The sequence below is a fragment of the Sminthopsis crassicaudata genome, chromosome 6 (assembly GCF_048593235.1).
Source record: "Sminthopsis crassicaudata isolate SCR6 chromosome 6, ASM4859323v1, whole genome shotgun sequence".
In the NCBI taxonomy this organism is placed as follows: domain Eukaryota; kingdom Metazoa; phylum Chordata; class Mammalia; order Dasyuromorphia; family Dasyuridae; genus Sminthopsis; species Sminthopsis crassicaudata.
The window spans coordinates 138,441,455-138,464,935 of record NC_133622.1 but is presented as its reverse complement, the minus strand read 5'-3'; the positions used below and the strand labels follow the sequence as shown (position 1 = coordinate 138,464,935).

The window sequence follows — 23,481 nt, the reverse complement described above, 5'->3', positions numbered from 1 at the left end:
CTAATTAGGAAATTCAGGGCAAGACATTTATTTTTGGCCATGGCCAAGGTAGGAATTTGTTTCTGTTTGTCTAGTCAAATATTTTGCTACAAGAGTTTTGTTTTTCTTTTTCTTTTTTTCCTACTTAATGGGAGGAAGAGAAGATAAATGTTTATTAATCCAAAAAAAAATTTTTTAGCTAAAAAATTTAATTGAGCAGTTAAGAATATACAAGAACCAAAAAAATAGCAATACCAAGTAGAATATAATTTAGAGGTATACAGCATTGTACAGACTAAGTACTGTAGAAGTTTACAGAAGGAAGATGGATTAGTCAAAATGTACTATTCAGGGAGGCTTCCTAATAAAGTCTGACCTAAATTTGGCCTAAAGCCTAGTAAGGTTGAATCATGGGAGAAGAAAGTGGAGGCAGGAAAATAGAATAAGCAAAATCAAGGAAATGGGAATCAGTATTGCATTTATGGCAACATTAAGCTGACAGGATTAACTGAAATGAAGGGTTTGTGTTCAGGAATAATGGGGAAAAGGACAGGAACTTTGGAGAAATATACTTAAGACTCAGTATTACCGATTTAATCCTACAACAAAGTGTTAACTCAATGGAATTGATAAGACAATGGTTATCTAGTTTAGCAGGTGAATTCTCTAGTTCAGTATGATTAATTTAATCTTACAACAAATAATAGTTCCCTAGTGATATAATGATTGGCTTATACTCAGTAATGATGTAATTGTAATAGAGTATATAAACTGGAGCTCAAGCTCTGGGAGTGGGAGAGACATTCCTTCTTCCTCAGACTAGTGGTACTCTCCTGCTTCCCCCACTGAGACCAAGGCCTGCTGAAGAGCCTCTTGAAAGCTAGCAGAGCCTCAGGGAAGGAAACAATAAAAGCTTTGGACTTTATTCCTGACCATTCTCATAGTGATTATTCTACTGAAACCAAGGCTAGACATAAAAGATCTTAATGTAGAAAGGGAACATATTATGAAGTATCTTGAAATCTAGTTAGGCTTAGTCTTATTACAATAGGAGTCAGAGAACACATGATAAAAATCAGTATTTCAAAAGACTAATTCTAAACTTATGAACACAAGATGAACAGGCATGGGAAGATGGAAAAGGGTAAGCAGCCCACTTTATAAAATGATTGATACTTAACAAGTGAATATTGAATCATACTTTATTTGAATATTCAGCCTATAAAGATTTTTTATTATAAGGTAAAAAAACACAAAAACTACATACCTGAAGTCAAAGGGAATCCGAAATTCCTTGCTATAGGTCCAGTTATCCAAAGAGATCCAACTATAATTCAGGTCATTAAATCTATAATAAGGATCCTGAAGATGCAAATAAAAGTCAATATATGAATGTTATATTCAAAACTTGAAAAAAGCTATGTCAAGTCTTAACAGTAACTAAACTCTTAGCCTAGAGATAAAAAATTTAAAATATTAATCCTCTCTCACAACAAAACAACCCCCCCAAAAATATTTTAAATGAAACAGCTGACCAAAAAATGGCTGAATGGAATAAATGAAGATTTCTCAGAAGACTGTAGGGTAAAGTAGAGCAAGCAGATCCTAGGCCTAAGTTTCTGGTAGTCAAACAATTCCTATGAAGCAGAATCTTCAATGGCACATCAGCAATGCTCATGCCAAATACGAAGATGCTGCTATACATTGGTCAATAGCCTCTTCCACGTTCCTGAAGAATTCAGTCCATTCAATAAATTTAAAAATCAAACAGGATAAGAGACAGACCCACAGTTTTTTTCAGCTATTTAACCTAGCTTCTGCTTCTGTACTGTGCCAGTAAGTACAGTACAGTTCTTGTAAGAACCTAATAAAGGCTTTCTGTTTGTACCTAGAGAAGCTTCTGAGTTGTCAATTTAGATAAGAGGGGTACTCTGTCCCACACATCTGCGATCCTTTGATTTTTTCAAAGAGATGGTTAGGGTCCTGATAAAGGGACAGATGCTTGTTGAGAGCTTTTTCTCCAATAGTCCTCAGGACTGGACTTCAAACCTCCAACCCAAGGAGAAGGAACTCAGTAAAAACAGAAAGTGTAAAGTCTCCAAAAAAAGCCCAGCTGGGTCCACAAGAGGTCAAGCAACTAATCTGCACATAACCCAGAGGCAAGCACTGTGTGTGAGCACTACTCTTGAACTGTCCATAGGCTGAAGGGGGGACTCTGGGGTTGCCAGAATCCTGCTAAGGTTTGGTGAGCCAAAGAAGTGGGGGGGGGGGAGGGGGCAGTATCTAGGAAGTTAGAAGGAAGTCCTGATGAATGGCACAGAGGAGGAACGCTCTTAGTGACTGCTTGGTGGAGGTGATCTTACCAGACATGTCGATCAGACTGGAGAAGTTGGCTCTGTGTTTTACAGGATCACGATTTAGATTAGAGCTGCACTCCATAGAATTAGAAGCTGCACTCCATAGAAAGGAAGCTTTTAGCAGATTGGGGAAAGAGCAGTCCAAGCCCAAATTTTGTGAGCAAAAATCTTAAATATCACCAGGTAGCTGGCTACAAAACTGGAATAAATTACCAAAATATGAAAGTAAAGATAAAAATAAAATGATAAAATAATGCGTCTTTTGGGAGGAGGGACAATTTGGCCAAAATACAGGTCTTTGGAGGATTGGGTGTTTCGGAAGCTAAACTTGTATGTGAATAGAAAATATCCTCTAAATCCAGAGGAAGTAGTTTATGAAAACCTCTGGTTACCTCAGGCTCTTCTCTTCCTTTGACAAATAAAGGGGAAGACAGAACAGGAATAGGTACACTACACCCAGTGGACCCTGCTTCCTCCTCCTCCTCTACTGCTCCACCCCCAACCCCTTCCTAGCAATCCTTCCAGAGGACTTGTTAACTCCCTCCACCTCTTCCCATACACCTCTGAGGATGGAAATAGAACAACTCAAAAAGGATCTAGTAAATTTCCTGATCCCTGATACATCTACAACTAGGGCCCATATGTACCCACTAAGACAGGTGCCCTTAATTCAAAGAGGGGGGAGAAGTTAGGGCTTGTTCATGTTTGTTAGCAATACTGAGAGTGTCTAAAGAAAAATTACAATTTGTGGAAAGAGAAGTAAAATACTAAGTCACCTTATAAATGAAGGGAAAAAGATCTTCTCCAGTAGAAGGAATATTGCAAAAATATCCTTGACCCAAGACTACAAGGATAGTGCATAGAGGAAGGAGAGTCTTTCTCCTTCTCCCTCTTTCCCCCTTCCCTGACTGCAGAAGGGATACATGGGATAAGAGAGAGAGAAAGAAAATATATTCAGTTCAGTGAAATTTGTTATTTGACATAGGACAGTAAAAGCAGTTTTAAAAGAGTTCTAATGAAGGCCCACTAAATGGATATGTAAATTGTAATCTCTTTGCCCTGACTGTATTAACAGAAAATTTAAGATTTGGGGAACCACATACTAAGATTAGAGCAAAATGGGTCCAAGATTTAGGCATAAAGAACGAAATCATAAATAAATTGGAGGAACATGGGATGGTTTACCTCTCAGACTTGTGGAGGAGGAAGGAGTTTGTGTCCAAGGGAGAACTAGAGACCATTATTGATCACAAAATAGAAGATGTTGATTACATCAAACTAAAAAGTTTCTGTACAAACAAAACTAATGCAAACAAGATTAGAAGGGAAGTAACAAATTGGGAAAATATTTTTACACTTAAAGGTTCTGATAAAGGCCTCATTTCCAAAATATATAGAGAACTGACCCTGATTTATAAGAAATCAAACCATTCTCCAATTGATAAATGGTCAAAGGATATGAACAGACAATTCTCAGATGATGAAATTAAAACTATATCCACTCCTATGAAAGAGTGTTCCAAATCAGTACTGATCAGAGAAATGCAAATTAAGAAAACTCTGAGATATCATTACACACCTGTCAGATTGGCTAAGATGACAGGAACTAATAAAGATGAATGTTGGAGGGGCTGTGGGAAAACTGGGACACTGATGCATTGTTGGTGGAGTTGTGAAAGAATCCAACCATTCTGGAGAGCAATCTGGAATTATGCCCAAAAAGTTATCAAAAGGTGCATACCCTTTGACCCAGCCGTACTACTTACTGGGCTTATATCCCAAAGAAATACTAAAGAAGGGAAAGGGACCTGTATGTGCCAAAATGTTTGTGGCAGCCCTTTTCATAGTAGCTAGAAGCTGGAAGATGAATGGATGTCCATCAATTGGAGAATGGTTGGGTAAATTATGGTATATGAATGTTATGGAATATTACTGTTCTGTAAGAAATGACCAACAGGAGAAATACAGAGAAGCTTGGAGAGACTTACATCAACTGATGCTAAGTGAAACGAGCAGAACCAGAAGATCATTATACACTTCAACAATGATACTGTACGAAGATGTATGCTGATGGAAGTGGATATCTTCAACATAGAGAAGGGCTAATCCAATTCCAATTGATTAATGATGGACAGAATCAGCTACATCCAGAAAAGGAACACTGGGAAATGAGTGTAAACTGTTATTTTTACCTTCTGAATCCAATTCCTCCTGTGCAACAAAAAATTCGGTTCTACACACATATATTGTATCTAGAATATACTGTAATATATTTAACATGTATAAGACTGCCTGCCATCTGGGGGAGGGGGTTGGGGGAGGAAGGGAAAAAATCTGAATAGAAGTGCAAGGGATAATGTTGTAAAAAATTACCCATGCATATGTACTGTCAAAAAAAAAAAGTTATAATTATAAAATAAAATAAAAATTTTAAAAATAAAAAGAATTTGGGAACTTTAGAAAAACAGAAAAGCAGTTCACTGCTACTTTAAAAACTCTGGCAACAAACAGCTTGCTTTTGAGTTATCTAGAATCAGACTTTTGAGGACCCTGTCTGCCAAAAAGCTGACACCTTAACTTTTCCTGGATCACAAGGGACATGTTAAATATGTTAAAGTATATTAAATACAACATATGTGTATATATATATATGTATATCCATAATGTAATTTTGCTGCACGTGAAGAATCAGACTTTGAAATAATGTACAATTAACCTATGTGAAGGAAATCAAAAATGCAAGTGGGCAAAAACAGAGGGATTGGAAATACTATGTAGTGGTTCACACTCATTTCCCAGAGTTCTTTCTTTGGGTGTAGCTAGTTCTATTCATTATTGAACAAATGGAATTGACTTGGTTCATTTTATTGTTGAAGACAGCCACGTTCGTCAGAATTGACTGTCATATAGTATTGTTGTTGAAGTATATAATGATCTCCTGGTCCTCCTCATTTCACTCAGCATCAGTTCATGTAAGTCTCTCCAGGCCTTTTTGAAATCATCCTGCTGGTCATTTCTTACAGAACAATAATATTATTCCACAACATTCATATACTACAATTTATTTTGTCATTCTCCAATTGATGGGCATCCATTCAGTTTCCAGTTTTTAGCCACTATAATGTTTACCTGCCATCTGGGGTTGGGGGAGGGGGGAAAGAGGCGAAAAATTGGAACAAAAAGTTTTTCAATTGTCAATGCTGATACATATAGCTTGTAAATAAAAAGCTATTTAAAAAAAAAAAAAAAGAATTTTCTTGTTTTTTTTCCCCTAAAACAAAGGGAAAACATTTGAAGGAATAGAAATCCTCTCTAAGAACTTAGAAAGCTGCAATAGCTTGGAGACAGAATAAATTAAACAACTAAAAGAAGATGGAAAGTGTATTTAGCTTTCTAATCCCCTTTTATAATATTTTATAAATATAATTTAGGGAATTAGGTATTTTCACCTTTGCTAGAAAATTAAGAGGAAAATTACAGCTATTTGGTTATTAGGAAAATTCTAAAATTGTTTAACCAAGTTATTTGGCATTATTGTCATCATGTTAAATCTAAAATTGACGATTACTGTGGCAATTACTGGAACAAGAGATGAAGACGAAACCCTTCAAATATGATGGTATACAGCACTTTTCCCACTTTTTCACAGAGTGGAGAGAGGTCAAACAGCCCAGCCCATGAAAACACTAAGAATGATTAGGGAAGGCAACAAGCAAGCTCCTTGGGGTCTGTTTCCTGGAGTCTCTATCAACTCCCCTTGCTATTTTTTTTGAAACCATCAGGGTAAGCAAGGTCATCAGCATTGAAAAATGAGCCTATTTAGGATGTATAGTTCCTAAGGATGTTTTACTGAAAAATCTATAAGTTTGTTTAACAATTGATCCTTTGCAAACAGGATGAGTTTAAACATATAAAACATGTTAAATAAGATCTCCTATGCAAGTCCTGGGAAACTTTTAAAAATAATGTATCTAGCCCTAAGTTGCAATTAGTAGAATTTGCTATTAAAGATAAAATCTCTTCTATAACTAATATTCTTTTGAGTTTTGAATTTAATTGCCTGATCATTAAGTCAGTAACCTACTATTTGAGAAAAGTTAACTCAGAGGGATGCCTTCCTGAGCTATCTCCAGGTGGATGTCTTATCTGGGCAAGTGCTTAGTCTTTGCTCAGGGTTAGATCCTTCTGACTCAATTTCTCAGTTCCCACTTGATTATTCCTGAATTTGGCTATTAGGTAGAATCGTTACTGCATCACTGGATGTCAAAGAGCTATGCTTTATCCTGTCATGTATGTGCTCTCAGACTGAAGCTTGAAGGATCTGTTTTGACACTATTATAATAATGTCCCTGTTTTTTCCTTTTATAAAGTAAATTTTGTTAATCAGAGCAAGTGATCAGTAGAATCCATGAGTCCAATACAAGTATCCCAGAGGACACACAATGGTTTTCTACCTTAGATCTTAAAGATGCTTTCTTTTTGCATACAGCATAGACTCATATTTTCTTTTTGCCTTTGAGGGGGCAAATCCAGGGGGAATGTATTAACTTCAATAGTCATGTTCATAACATGGAAGTAACTCAGGGCTTATGTAACAGCCCTACATATTTGGACAGGCATTGGCTGTCCAGTATGTAAATGATATCTGGATCTGCAGTCCAACTCAAGAGGCTTCTTTGGCTGCAGCCATAAAAATCCTTAACGTTCTGGGGTGATGGTTTCTTTATCTAAAGCCACACATTGCTGATCAATCTATTAAGTTATTTGGGCCATGAATTAACTCAAAGAAATAACTGTGAACTTTCCTAGTCATGGCTGGATTGTAGACTTCTCATAGAAACTTGGTATCTTTGGGATGACAACCCCTGCTGTAGAGCAGTGGCTACTATGGTAGCTCTCCTAATTGAGGAAGCCTCTAAGCTCACCCTCGGTCAACAATTGGAAGTTCTAACTCCCTATCAGGTTCAGAGCATTTATGCCCTCACCAGAGCTTTAAAAATGGGGAAAGGAATTAGAGTAAACATCTACACTGACTCCAAATATGTCTTTCATGTTTTGCATGATCATGGGGCTATATGAAAAGGAGATTTTTGATAGCAAAAATAAATAAATCCCTCATTAAACATGCAGGGGAAATTCTACAATTATTACATGGACCTAGAAAGATTTCTGTTATGTTTTGTAAAGGATATCAGAAGAGGGATTCATTTCATACCTAGGGAAACAAGTTTTCAGATTCAGCGCCCTATGTTGCTTCTTGTTTGCCCCTGACCATGTCACTTTTAATTCCCCAACTTCTATACTCCTTCATATAGCCCTCAGAAACAAACCCTTGATAAAGAAAGGGGGTTCACCCTTTCTCCTTCTGGGTGATTTCACACATCTTCAGGCCAACTTTTAATCCCAGAGGCTAGTCAGTAGGAACTTCTCTTTGGGCTACACCAAGCTACTCACTTGGAGTAAAAAAATATGTTCTCCAATCCCTTGTGAAACCTCTACTCACTGGTCACAAACTAGAAGAAACAATCAAATAGATCTGTCAAGCCTGCCAATTTTGTGCCCAAATAAATCCTGAAAGGGCTTTTAACGCCCCCTGATCCTGAAGTCCATCTGGAGGAGAGGTGCATCCCTAGGGGAAGACTGGCAGATAGATTTTATGCATGTCCCCTTGAAGGGGTTTTTGTTGACAACTTTACTAACTGGGTAAAAGTCTTATCTTGCAGGACTGAAAAGGCTCAGAGTTTTTGCTAAAAGAAATCATATCCACTTATAATCTCCACTCTGTCTGTCATCCTCTCTATCCAATTCTTAATGCCTTTTAAACATTATGGTGCTTGCATCCTAGGCCACCTAAGCACTCCTTTCACTGTGTATAATGCCCCTCTACCCATTGCCCCTACTCCTTTGAGACGACAAAAGCAGAGATTTGAGGGAAATGTTGTTTGGTATTTATCCTAGGAAAAGCTGTCTGGATGTGAAACATTCATGATAGCCACATCTACCTCCCCCTAAGTTTTCCTCTGGATGGGGCTCCTGGTTCCTTTTCCCAGTAGCCCCCATACTAATTCCACTTTTTTTTTTTTTTAATGTTTTACTCACTTGTGAGAGTTATTTCTTCTAGGTTTCAAACCATGAAATTTCAACGACTTGGTCAACCCAAATATCACCTGATACCTCACTCTGACACAGCATCTCCCGAATGTTGCTGCCACCACCTTCAAATCACATGTCTCCCCTCCTCAGTCTGGACCCCTTATCAGTTCTACACCCCTTACAATCTGAAACAACTCAAGAAGATGAGACTTTCATCCCTTTATCTCAAATGAATTTGGGTCTCAACTGCTTGAGATGGGAATGATGGGATACAGCTTCTAAGAGAGATGTGGCTCTGAGACCACTGGATCGTGACAGTACTGTAGTTCCACAAATAACGCTGGCTATTAGATCTGTTGGTTTGTGATGGCGTGGTTCCCAAGACATATGGTGGGACACTTTTCCGTTTCCACTCCATGACCATAAAATTCAATATTCAGGGGAATAAAAAAATTGGCATTTTGGGACATGAGGCCCCAAATCTTTCTGCCCTTTTCCTATGAATTTGTCTTTTTTCTCCTGGTTTGCTTTTTCTTTTTCTGAATCCTTTTGGATCATGGCCTGTTTCAATTGGTGTTACAATTGCAACGGGCTTTGCCCCTTGGACTCGGAGATGGGTTCAGGCCTGAAAATTCTTTTAAGATACTTCACAATGTTGGTTTGTGACCTCCAATCTTTTGGGATCTCCTTAAAAGAAGTATATATAGAGAGATATACATATTTATTAAATTAAATGTCAATTTTGTGTATGAAAATCAATGACATCAAAAACATTAGGAAATTAGCTCATGTTCTTATACAGACTTGTTTCCCGCATCCCTCTTTAATGCATTCTGGTAGTCCTGGTTTGGTGGGAGCTGATGGAAGCAAATCCCTTAGTTTTTGTTTATTGTTCTGTTGTTATAGTTCTACCCACTTGTTTGCCTCGTATGATATAGCTAATCATGAGGACAGTTCAAAATTCTTTTTTTTTTTCTTTTTGCTGAGGAAATTGGGGTTAAGTGACTTTCCCAGGGTCACACAGCTAGGAAGTGTTAAGTGTCTGAGGTTAGATTTGAACTCAGGTCCTCCCGACTTCAGGGCTGATGCTCTATCCACTACACCAACTAGTTGCCTCCAGTTCAAAATTTTTTAGCTAAAATGGTCTCAATAAAGGCTTCTGCCAACATAAGGATGCTAGTCTTGAATAGACAAGGGTGGATTCCTATAGATACTGAAGAAAGAAATGAACCGGAGGGTGGGGATAACATGGAAGCCTTAGTAGAAGAGATATATCAGGATTGGTGTGAGAAATCTTCAGGCGAATATTAATAAGAGGAGGGATTGAATGGAATAAATGAAAATTTATCAGAAGACTGTAGAGTAAAGTAGAGCAGACCTTAGGCCTAAGTTTCTGGAAGTCCCTCGATTCCTGTGAAGTAGAAACTGCATGGCACATCAGCAACGTTCATGCCAAATACAGAAACGATGCTGTACACTTGTCAATAGCCCCTTCCATGTTCCTGAAGAATTCAGTCTATTCAATGAATATCAGAAAGAGCTCCAAACCGGAATTTAGAAAATCTTTTTGTCTAGTCCTGGCTCTGCTCTTTATAACAAAGTATCATTTCCCAAAAGACTTGATTGACTCTAATACAACACTTTTAGCAGCAGCAGCATTTATATGCAGCACTTTTAAGTTTTGCACAGAATTTGAAATGTTATTTCACTTGATTCACATAACTACCCTGGGAATTAGATGCACCTATTGTCCCCATTTTTACAAATGCAGAAACTGAAGTTAGGAAAGGGTTAAATGACATGTCTTAGGTCGCATTGCCAATAAGGCAAGATTTGAACTTATGTCTTCCTGGATCCAAGTCATGTTGAATGTCACCATTAAGGTCCATGAAGTGAATTCTCTCACAACTGAAAATACCAATATTCTTATTATCATCATCATTTTCATTATAATCAACTACTCCATCCAAACCCTGCAATCTTTCCACTATATCAGCTTCTAAGTACATAAACACTTTTGGGACACCCCATATATTATCACAGAGTATTATTTTGAAAATCTTGGTTTGTAGCAGTCTAAAAAGCATGAAATCAGGTTTATAAAATATTACTGACACATAATTCCCCATTCCAAATGAAGTTTCCAAGTATCTGTCCAGACAGCAATCCCTACTATTTGCCCATTCTCTATATGAATCCTTCACTCAACACTCTGGAATCCTCCCCTTCACTCTCATAACCCAGCTTCTTTAGTAACCAAAAACCAACATGTGCAGAATATGGAACCACTACTTTTAACAGCCCAAACCACCTGATAATAGAAAAATTCTAATACACTCTTAAAGAGAAAGGTTGCAAGATTATGACTAAAAAGTTACAGGAAGCCAAGAGTCGTAGAGGGTGGCTTATTAAGCAAATATCTAGTGTTAATAAAAGAACAACATAGTAAAAAAAAAAAAAAAAAAAAGTAGAAGAGGGGCAGGGTTTAAGAGACGACAATGGAACGGAGTCTTATCCATCACCTACTTTATTCTACTAAAAATTTTCTAGGCAAATTATCGTCTTGCCCAGATAACATTCTCCATTAGGCATCTATTTCCGACTAGTGACTGGTCTCAAAGATAATGCTTTTATTTTCCCTTTCTAGGAGAAATATTTAAGGGATATGAATTGAGTTCAACTGCCTTTTAAAAATCATTGAATTTTAGAAATGGAATGGATCTTTAAGACCACCAGGTATAATTCTGTCATTTTCCAGATGTAGAGACTAAGGACCCGAAGAAATTAAAATTGCTTCCCCAAGGTCACAAGATTATGATAGGACTAGAACAAAGATTGCCTAATTCCAATTTGGGGCTCTTTCCTTAACAGAATCACACTGATCTTCAGTCTCTTCTGACCATTCTCACTAGATTTCTTTGAAACAATAGGCCCCCAAATTCCAAAGGCTGTTTACCATTCAACAGGCTCAAACAGTTCTAATACTTTTATATAACAGTTAATGTGAAAACTCCCAATGTAGAAACTCTCTCCACCAATACAGATCACAACCTACATAGGCTTTAGTAGACAAATTTCAGAGAGATGCCTAAGAAAGTGTTAACTAAGTGACTTGTCTCCCAACACATGCCCAGTGTCAAAAGCATGATTTAAAAACCTCATCCATCAAACTTCAAGTCCAATATTTGACTCACTATGATATGCTGACTCTTCCATATAAACTATACAAAATTATATCGGTAAGAAAACCTTTCCAGCAATTTCAAGTAATATCCCCAAAAGCTACTGAATACAATAATGCCATTACTAGGCCTAGTTTCTAAACCCATCATGAGAAAGAAGACAAGGATTCCCATGTATGGAATTATCCAGAACCTTTTCTTGTTGAATGGAAATGAAAATGAAATGGAAATGAAGGGGATGCTCCATAACTTGGGGAAAGGTTAAATATGTTATGGAATTGAGATGTAATGGATTAATGATATAAGAAATGATGAACAAGGTAGTTTCAGAGAAACCTGGGGAGACTTGTATGAAATGATTCAGTAAAATAAGCAGAATCAGAGAACAATTTAAAAATAACAATCTAAAGGGAAAACAACATTGAAAGATATCTGATCAGGTCTAAAAGGGACTGGAAATGATGGATGTTACCTACCCACCTCCTGATAGGGAGGAGATAAACTCAAGACAGAATGAGACACAGTTTGGACATGACCAAATTTGATTTTTACTAATTATGAATATTTGTTACAAGAGGCTGATTTCAAAACAATAAAGAGGCAACAGTGGGAGAGAAAGCAAATTTATTAAATGCAAAAAACAGAGGAAAAAACTTTTAAAACATGACAAAAATATAAACTAAATTTATTCAGCTCATGGCATTTAAAGAACTACACAGTCTGGTTACAATTTGTCCATCCAGATTTATTTCACAAAGCTATTTCACAATTTCTACTTTCTAGACACACTACTATTAACTATGGCCTCAAACTCAATTTTTGATCCTGCATGTCTTTATCTTTCCATACCTGGAATACATTCCCTGCTTATTTCTCTCTCTCAGAATTCTTGAGCTTGCTCACTTCAATGGTCAACTGATGAGACTCTGATTTGTTACCATTTGACATAAAAAAAAGAATTGAGAAAATAAAGGGTTAAATATCACTCTAAATGTGCTATGCAATGTTCGTTTTTAAAATATTTTTTTTTTTAATTAAGCATTTTGTCCTTTCTCCCATTTTACCCCTTATATGTAAGGGGTAAAATGGGAGAAAGGACAAAAAAAGAAAAAACAAAACCTTTTCAACAAGCATAGCTAAAAAAAAATTTTCCCACATTGGGTATGTTCAAAAATGTGTCTCATGCTTACATATTTAGGTCCAATGTGCTATATTTATTTTTTTTTTAAATCAGATGATAAATTGCTTTAGCAAGATACCAGAAAGTAAAATAAACTCACAAGTTTTCTATATACCACAAAAACCAGGAGGAAAAAAAAAAGATAAATATCATTTATAAAAATGATAAAATGTATTAAATGGTCAGACATTCTACAGGTAGACATACCAATTAAGGCACACACCACAAGGCCTGTGGTCATACAATTAATTTTATAGATGGAGATACTGAGGCAAATTTGAGCAAGACTTGCCTACAATCATGTAACTGGTAAGGGTATGAGGTAGAATTTGAACTCAGGTTTATCTCATTAAAAGTCTACTGCTCCACCAAGATATTGTCTTATTATCTGATGAAACAAAATTTTAATAGAAATATTATGCCTTTATTTTCAATATTTTTTAAAGTTTCCAATAGTCATTATTGTAAGATTTTGTGTTCTAATTTTTTTCTGCCTTCCTCCCTTACACCCCCTTCCCCAAGACAGCAAGCAATCTGATACAGATTGTATATGTACAATCACTTCAAACATATTTCCCTGATTGTCATGTTGTGCAAGAAAAATCAGAACAAAGGGGGGAGGGGTGGGTAGGAAGAATTACAAGAAAGAAAAAAACAAACAAACAAAAAAAGGTAAAAATACTATGCTTCAATCCACATTAGTCTCCATAATTGTCTCTCTGAATGCAGATAGTATTTTCCCATCCCAAGTCTACTGGAATTGTTTTCAATCATCAAATTGCTGTGAAGAGCCAGGTTCATCACAGCTGATTGATTATATCATAATCTGGCTGTTATTATGTACAATGTTCTCTTAGTTCTACTCACTTCATTCAAGCATCAATTCATTTAAGTTGTTCCAGGCTTTTCTGAAATCAGCCTGCTCATCATTTCTTATAGAACAATAATATTCCTTTACATTCATATATTGTAACTTATTAAGCCATTCCCTAACTAATGGCCATCCACTCAATAGTCAAGGAATGACTGATTAAACAAACTGTGGTATAAAAATATAAAATATATTATAACAGTATAAGAAATGACAGACAGACAGGTGATACAGTGGATAGAACACCAAGCCTGGAATCAGGAAATCTCATTTTCTTGAGTTCAAATCTGACCTTAGACACATACATAGTAGTTGTATTACCCTGGGCAATTCATTTAAGCCTATTTCCTCAATTTCCTCATCTGGAATGAAACTGAAGGAAATGGCAAACCAAATAAGTATCTTTGCTAAGAAAATTCCAAATGGGTCATGAAGAATCAGACACAAATTAAAATAACTGAACAGCAACTACCTATATGAATTCTGTACAGGCTTCATACCAGAGTATGATTACAATAAGAAAATATTACGACACCCGATATTACACTCTTGCTTCACTGAGAAGCAACAAAAAGTAAAAGGTGGTCAGAGGGAGTTTGGCACAAACTTGGCTTATAAGAAAAGCTAGCAAGGGCAGATGCTCACTGAGTGGTATTCTGGGAAATGATTCTAGATTACTTAAAATTCTTTCTGTCTCTGTCTCTTAACCCCCTTTCCACGTCCATATATTTGACTTTGCTAAATAAAAGACATATAAAGAGACATTATGTATGTTAATATTTAGTGACTTTAAATGCAAAAGAGAGGATAGGAAAAATGTTAATACATTTTAAAAAATTATTTGGCAGTAAAATGAGGCCAAAGGTATAAATCTCATTAAAAAAAAAACTTTGCATGTATATATTACAAATCTCTTCCTCAAGGAAAAAAGTTGAAAAATACTGGATATTTATTCCAAATACCAAAAAGAACTACAAAAAAAGAAAACAAGAAAAGAAAAAGAAATGTGTCATATTTTTAAAGTAACAGATGACTGATGAATCATTTATGAAATCAACTGTTTTTATTCAAGTCACAGGTTTGTTTCAAGTGAAATTCAAAAATCAACATCAAATTAGATAACTTGATTCCCAAAATATCTAAAAGAAAAAAGGATATCAAGTACTTGTGGGAAAAAACTACAAAACATATCATAACTGATAAAATTAAAAGGTGCCAAATTAATGTCAATTCACTATTGCCCATTTTACCAACTTTCCCAACTCTACAAAATATATAATAGAATAATCTATTCACAGCTTGAGGCCTTTTGTGATAAAGGGGATGCAGTGTGATACAGGGTGATGGTGTTGAACAGAGAATCAAAGAACCTGGGTTCAAATTTCAACTCATTTATTTTTTATCTTGGTATGATCATGAAATAAGTTAATTAACCTTTAAGCCTGTTGTCATCACAGTCATCTCCATTCCTTCTACCTATTAGTGAATTTCCATCCTGCACCTGCTATACTCTCCTCTCTGCCCCATCTTGATCACTTGGGGAACTAGTTCAATTTTACACTGTCCTTTTCTCTACAGCATCTTGCCCCTTATCCTGCTGTAAATCTTGCCTTGCCAAACCTCAGTTTTCTATCACTCCCACCAATGATTGCTTTCATTCCTTCTTGTTCTCATACAGAGGATGTTTATTACATATCAAAATATTCACCCTCGGTTTGGTATCAAAAGAAATTTAAACAAAAAAAGAGAAAAGCCTCTTAAAACCCGGAAAAGAATATAAATGTCTTTTTCCTACTTATCTTTTACCACTTTACATTTTCAAAGTGGAAAAAAAAACCAACTGGCAAAGTGTTTTTACAATCATTTTCTTGGTAATATTGTTTTTGTTCCTAATAAACTATCACCTCCACCCCTAAAACATCTAAATTATGCTAGTCACACTAAATTATATCATACACACACATATAAAAAACATACTATAGTATAGTAAATTATAAATTATACTAAATTGATTTCTAAAACAAAACTATCTTCACTTGGGATATCTAGATTTTGTGAGGGGAGATAAAGTGCCAATTTGGTGGTAATTATTTTAAAAAAGACACATCTTATAATTACACAAGTAATTAATTTTCACTCTGACAAGGGCCCCATTATAAGTTGTCTTTTTCTTCCATCACTCCCACCATCAAGTACAGCACAGAGTTTATAGTTGTCAATATCCGCTTTTTTCTCTTTAAAGGGCCAGAAACTGACACGGTCATTTTCAACTCCTACTTAAAAGTCCCATTCACTTTCCTCCCTCCTCTCTACCTCCTCCAGAATCCGCCAGAGCTCCCACGGTTCCCTATGGAACATCCGGGAGCGGGACTAAACTGACCCACCCCGCGCTAAAGCAAAAGTTTCGGCCCTTCTTTCTCCTTCGAGTGGCGGAAAGAAAGAAGAGATCAGAGGCTGGGAAGCCCGGGCGTGGCCTCGGCTTGGGTTCAGGCTCGGGGGCGCGCGCGCTGCCGCATACCTGAATCACGCCGTGCTGGAAGAGGGCGCTGTGCACGCAGCCTGGGACTTGCCCCTCCACCTCCAAGGAGCCATCCTGGTTTCGCAGAAACCAGCTGCCCGCCAAGCTGAAGCCGGCGGACTGCGGCCGGCTGTTGCTGGGCGCAGCCACCGCCAGCAGCAGCAATAGCAGGAGGAGGCACTGTGACCCGGGCAGCATCCTGGACACTTGCGCAGCCAGCTGGAGGAGCCGAATGCACATGGGAACCCCACTGACCCGCCTGGCCAGGCCCGAGGTCAGCTGAACTGAGGCCATATAACCGCCTTTCAAAGATTTTTTGCGCAACTCAAAAGGAAGCTTGAGACACATTTGAGTGAAAGGCGCATGCGCCTTGTGAGCCAATTACCTCAGAGAAGTTGCCCACTCCCTCAGCCTGGCCTTTTATGGCCTGGACTTCTTTCTTTCCCAGTATGAAGAAGCCTATGGTCCTTCCCAAAATAATGCTCTTAAATGCATACATAGAAAGGATGACGATGTACTTATTTTGAAATCTGTTCTGTCGAGTCTACGATTAAGGGAGTGGCTTGCTATTTCCTACTCCAGTTCGACAGAAGAGGCAACTGCGGCAGAGTTGACTTGCAGAGACAACACAGCCAGAGTCTTAAAGTCATATTTGAACTCGGAAGATGAGTGTTCCTGACTTAAAGCCTGGCACTAGTGTGCCCCCCAAAATTAAGAACTCCTGAAGAGTGATGCTAGGCTTCTTGGCAAGTGTCCAAAGTGTCAAGTAAATATTTTCATCCTACTGTCTATGTACTTTAAAAAAAAAATGAATTGTCAGTTGATGCAGTTTGATCTTTCTAGTGTTGGAAATACCCTGGCAGTTTGTTGATTGTCCTTTCTAGAAGAGAAATACATTTATCAAGGAAAGAAATGTCCTGACTTGAAAGTGAATGGATTTAAGTGAGAGCAGGAAAAAGTCACCAACTTCACATTTTTTGTAGTCGTCTGGAATCAAAAGCAAGATATCAGTAAGATTGGAGATGGCCCAAATGCTTTTGGCCTGGTATGAACAATTTGAAGGACTGGGTTTGCTCACTTAGGGGGGGACTAGAGATGAAGGCAGCAGAGAAAGAGAAAAAAATAAAAGCAAATAGACAATAGGACAGGGTGTGGGGGAGTAGTAGTGAGGGTCACTGGGTTACATCAGCTAATCAATCAGTTTATTGTTGTTGATCAGTCATTTTCAGTTGCCTGTTACTGTTTGCATTTTCTTGGCAATTTACTGGAGTAGTTTACCATTTCCTTCTCATTTGACAGATAAGGAAACTGAAGCAAAAAGGATTAAGTGACTTGCCCAGGGTCACATATCTATCTAGTGAGTGAGTGAAGCCACATTTGAACTCAGGCTTGATCCTAAGCTAGTGGCCTCAAGCATTTATTAAAAACCCATTATTTGCGAACACAAAGAATGAAATAATCCCTATTGTGCTTATAATCTAAAGGGGAAAACCAGTGGTCACATATAATATATATAAGTATATATAGAACATATATATATGTATATATATATATATATATATAATATATATATATGCAGAATAAGTGGTTTCATTCCTTCCTAAAGTTGAGATGATCAGAAAAGACTTCTTAGAAAAATATACTTAAACTGCTTCCCCCAACCATGTTCCTTAATCTGCTTCTCTCTTCCTTTCCAGCCCCCAATTTTACATGTCCAAATGAAACAGGGTAGACCCAGCATTTCAGAAAGAAAGCTAGAAAAGATTGGAATATTGTTTTTATTTTTCAAATTATTTTTATTTCAAATTACATCTTATACAACTGTTTTGTTTTGTACAATTGGAGCCAGCAAGTTCACTACGGCCAATTTTGTCTGAACTTTTACACCTGAGAAATTGGCAAACCTTATAAATCAAAACTTACCATTTTGATCTAGACTTGAAAAAGCAATGGAGAACAATAAGGTCCTGAAAGGTATGTTGGACTGAAACTAAAGAATTGATTCCTGAGGCAAGCAAAAGGCTGTGATACAGATCAGTTTAGCTTCTTGATCCCATCCTCTGGGGAGGTCATCCAATCAGAAATCTAGGTTTTGTCAAACTCCTGAGACTCATCCTCTGTAGGGGTTTCCAGCAATCTCACTTTGCCATCTTGTGTCAAAAATCGTAGTCATGTCTCTGAAGTTTTAATTTCCCCTATAAAATCTGTTTATGAGTCATGCCTTTGCTATTACCCTCCTTTGGGTTAATCTTTCCTCTAGCCATCTCTCCCCCATGCCATGGTGGAGTCTCTCCTAACTCTTCTCAACCCCACTTGTCCTCCTTACAGCTAGCTAACTCCTTTAGTCCCTTTTCAGGATTTAGCCTGCCACCTAATGACATGCCTTAACCTCATAGGGTTGCTCCTTTTTCTCCTGGGTAATTGTGAGTTCCACTGAGGAAGTTTAACTTGTCTTTCATATGCTCTCCCATTCTATTTCATATTTACCATTCCTGCTATCTGCTGTATTCCTTCATTTTGCCAGTAACAGTAATTAATTGCCAGTAAATCTACCTTTTGTCAAAGAGAATGGCCATTGTGAATTCTTCATATGACTGAACCCCAATTTTTGTTGCCTACCTTTGGTGCCTGCATCATTCACTTCAAAGAATATCTAAATAGTGTACATTAAACATAAATGTGTAAGGAACATTCCCACCCCACCCCCAGTCTGTAGTTGATCTAGGATCCTTTATATTTGATATATTTATTTTGCAGTTAAGGGCAGGGAGCATTAGGAAAATCTAAACTTAATATGCTACTAGATTTCTAGTAAATGAACTATCAACTTTCTTTTGTTAATAAAAAATTTTATTGATAGTTTTTATTTTTATATTAACTACATTTCCAGTATATTCCTTCCTTTTCCCTCTTTATCAGAGAGCCTTTATAACAAAAAATAAGGAAAAACAAAACAAAACTCAACAAAACCAACCAGTACATCAAGAATGACATTATATACAATGTTCTGAACCCTCCTGACTCTACAAAGAAGGAAAAAAGATACATTCTCATATCTCTTCTTTGGGGCCAAGTTTGATCATTAATAATTACACAATATTTAGTTTCATTTTTTGTTGTTGATATATTTACAACTTATAGGTAAAATTATTTTCCTGGTCCAGCTTATTTCACTTTGCATAGTCATATATTCTTCCCATACTTCTCAATATTCTTCAATCAATCATATTTTTCACATTCATCATTTCTTACAGCACAATAGTATTCCATTACATTCACATACAACAATTTGTTTAATCATTCCCTGATCAAAGGGAATCTACTTTTTTCCTAATTCTTTACTAGTACAAAAAATTCTGAAATAAACATTTTGGTGTACAGGAGACCTTCCTTTTAATCAATGAGCCCTTTCAGGTACCATATGCACTACCAATCAGCTCTCAAAAGGAATGGCCATTTTAGTCACTTTATTGTAATTCTAAATTACTTTCCAGAATAAATGAATTTACAATTCCAGCAACAGTGTACTATTATCCTAGTCTTTCAATATCCTTATTGATCATTGATCATTTCCATCATTTGCCACATTTGCTGATTTACTTAGAATAAAGTGAAAGCTTTTTATCTCATAGAGAAAATAGAAAAACACAAATGGGATTTTAAAAAACAAAATTTTTATAAAAGATCTGAAATTTTATATAAAGCATACTTTTGACTCTTTTCCAAACTGTTTAAATATTTAGGGGAAAATATGACAATATTGAAAAGGGGAAAGGCAGTAAACATTTAAGTGTCATGTAGACCTACTGTTAATTAAATGAACTTGAGTTCAATTTTTTCTTTTAGAGATTTGAAACTTCAATATGTCTAAGTATAATCAAAGTATTTGGGCCTTTCTGCTTAAGCCACAAATAACTAAATTAGGAATAAATTAGGAAGAATCAAATTACAAAATAAAATTTTCTACAAAATAAAAGTTTCTAATATATGCTAATGTAAAGGAGATGGACTGGGCATCTTCTTCCCTCTCCATCAATTTGAGTGTATCTCACTGCCTGTATAATATCTATAATGGTTAGATAATTGACAGTTCTAAGAACTTTAGTTGTTCCAAAGACAGTTATATAGGTCTCAGGCAAATTTGTTCTAGGAGCAGCCTTCATGCACTGGTCAGGAAAATGGAAGACACATCTCAGCCTTAATGCAAACAGACCAAGGTAGGAAGGGAAAATGAGGAGTGAGAGTTATTAAGTGGCCTCTTTCCATACATGAATTGATAATTGTTTTCTTGGGACACAAACTCAAGGAAATCAAATGAGCTTGGCCCACATGGCCTGAGTAGAGAGATGTTGAGAATGGAGTTTTCAAGCCAAGAAATGGGAATAGCTGTGGCCCTGATCACAGAAGCAAATAACAAACATACTGACTCACTGACCCTCCTAACCCATGGCTCTAATAAGTGAGGTATTTGGATAGTGTAAGTCCAGTAGTGAATACTGGTGCCTCTCTATTGTAGGAGACTGGAAGGATATTGTACTTGTACCCACACATAAAGATCTGAAGCTTTTTTCCTCCATTTTGATGCGGAAATATTCATTACCTTGGTGCAGATCTATAAATGCAGCCAAGGGTTTTAAAAATGCACAACTATCTATATATATTTCAAAAACAATTGCAACTTTTGTCTCCTGTCACAATCTCACTTGGGAGTTTTACACCTAACACTTCCTAGCTGTGTGACCTTGGGCAAGTCACTTAATCCCAATTCCCTCAGCAAAAAATAAAACTTAAAAGAAAATTTTTAATGATTAATGCTCTTTTTAGGAAAACATTACTATAATTGCCCTTTGGTTTCTCTCTCTACTTTCCAGTCCAAAAGAACCCTCCCCTGTAACAAATAAGAATTGTAAAAAAAAAAAAAAAAAAATTATCACAGCAGTCATGTTCAAAAATGTGATGCCTCATTTCAAAATCAATACTCAGTTTTCTAAAGAACTTTCAGTGAAATTTTATTTTATATGATCACAACCATGATGTGAATTGTTTTCCTGCACTGAATCATGAAGATACCACAAAAACAACAATTAAGCTTTGCATTGTTGCAGTTATATATTGCTTTTATCTTAAAGCATTTTCTATGTATCTCTCACAACCAGTAGATGCTATGTGCCTATTCTTCCCCAATGTTCTTTTTCTGTGAGTACTGAAGAATACTGAACCTGAAGGAAGTTAGGCTGACTTGTCTCCCTGAGTCCAAATCCAATCTCAGATACTTACTATGTGACTCTAGACATGTCAATTAGCTCTATTGTATCTCAATTTCCTCATCTTCAAATGAGCTGGAGAAGGAAATGGCAAACCACTCCAATATCTTTGCCAAAAAAAACCAAATAAGGTCAGGAAGAATTGGACATGACTAATATATGACTAAGCAAAACAAAAAAACAAGTTTTTGGGGGGAATGGTTTGAAGTTTCTGATATTGCTATATCATTTTTGCAAATATATTTGCTTGAATTGTTTCTTCTGGCTGTCTAGTAAAAGTAAATATACAAGTAAGGACTGTTGAATTATATTGTTAGCAGTTTAGGCCCTTGAACTTGGAAGTTACCCCACCATGGAACAGTTTCAGTTCGGGAAAGAGAAAACTACACAGAAAAACAAAAAGTACCCCCAAGCCCCATAAATTTCCCTCATAAATCACTCATATTTTAGTATCGTTGGGCAAATCATAGATCTTTTTATTAGACCCACATTGTCATAATCAGTTACTATCACAGTGAAGAGGGAAGAGGATAGCAAAATTCATGACCCTTGCTTCCCCAAGCTACTAATTTTTTTTTGCTAGAAGGGATTCTTAATTTCTCAAATTAGCATCTTCAGGAAACCTTCCTTCTCAGGACAAGAAAGGCTTTCAGACTCTTAAACTTGAGGTTTTTAATTTGGGGTTGTTTATGAGGTAATTCCCAAGGCTGATGTTGCCCAAGAAATCTACCTTCTATAGCAACAGTATATTCTGGGATCATTCAGGAACCCCTTTTGGAACAAGCAAAGAACTATCTGATGTTAGGAGATGTTCCCTCCTTTTGAGAGTTTCCCAACATGTTTGATTTATAGAGCAAAATTTTATCTATTATCCCTTCATTCAAATCTAAATTGTGGGATCTTTAAGTGTAATTGGATGAGGGGAATAAGAGGATGGGACTGCAATGCTTTATGATTTGGCCAAACTTTAGTAGAGGGGTAGTCACCTATGATGCTAGTGCTATTGGTCATCAGGGCCCAAGAAGACATTTACTACTAAATTATTACTGGGGAAAGAGGTCACCTTAAGCAAGGGAGAGTGATCATTGTGGCATAAATACCAATTAACTGGCTAGCACCAGAATAGCTTTGGGTTATTTACCCAAATGAAGATTCAAAGGTCCTACAAAAGATTTTTATCCTTATTCATTCACTCACACAACTATTTGTCCAATCATTCATTAATTTACTTTTCACTTAAGATTCTACATGAAAAATAATCAATTCTGTAGGGACAATTGGGGACTAAAGTTCCAATAGTAAGTCAAATAGCATTTATCAACTGCCTTCTATGTGGCAAGGCCCTAGCAAAGCAAAAAAGTAAAAAAGACCCAACCCACAAGGAGCCTGCAATGTAATGGAGGAGACAATATGTAAACCACTATGAACAAAAAAGACATAATGCAGAACAAATTGTGAGGATAATTTCAGAAGGAAGGCACTTGCATTAATGGGGACTAGGAAAGGCTTCTTGCAGAAGTTGGAATTTTACCTGAGACTTGAAGGAAGCCAGGAAAACTAGAGACAAGAAGGGAGAACATTTCAAAAATGAGGGTAAGACAGTAAAATGTGAAGAGCTGGGAGATGTAGTATTTTGTATGAGGAGCTGCAGTGCCAGTGTTGCAAGACCAAGAGTCTTACTGGAGGGGAGAAAGGTTTGAAAAAGTGGAAGGGCAGGAAGAGACAAGATTCTAAAAGGGTTTAAAAGCCAGAGGATTTATATCTGACCCTGGAGATAAAAGAAAGCCATTGGATTTTTTCAATAGGAATGTGATCTGGTCAGACCTGCAATTAAGAAAAAAAATCACTTTAATAGCTAAGTAGAAGAGTGGAGTATAGATATTTGATACAGGCAGACTCACCAGCAGGCTAGATGTTGGGGGCAAGGAGGGCCTACACCAGGGTGGTGGCAGTGTCAAAGAGTGTCAAAGAGGAGAAGTGTCTTAAGATATGGAATAAATATAACTTAGTAACAAAGTAATCAAAGATAATATCCAG

The 23,481-nt window shown here is 36.7% G+C and overlaps 1 protein-coding gene across 1 annotated transcript in view; it reads right to left on the bottom strand.

The window, feature by feature from the left end:
- The window catches only part of MANBA (mannosidase beta), a 126,203-nt gene extending 109,651 nt beyond the window's left edge, over positions 1 to 16,552 (bottom strand). The window contains 2 exon segments of the mRNA XM_074273780.1: positions 1,247 to 1,341; positions 16,181 to 16,552. Of these exon segments, the coding sequence (XP_074129881.1) occupies positions 1,247 to 1,341; positions 16,181 to 16,528 (443 nt within the window). The 5' untranslated portion in view covers positions 16,529 to 16,552.
- Between the last annotated feature and the right edge of the window lie 6,929 nt (positions 16,553 to 23,481).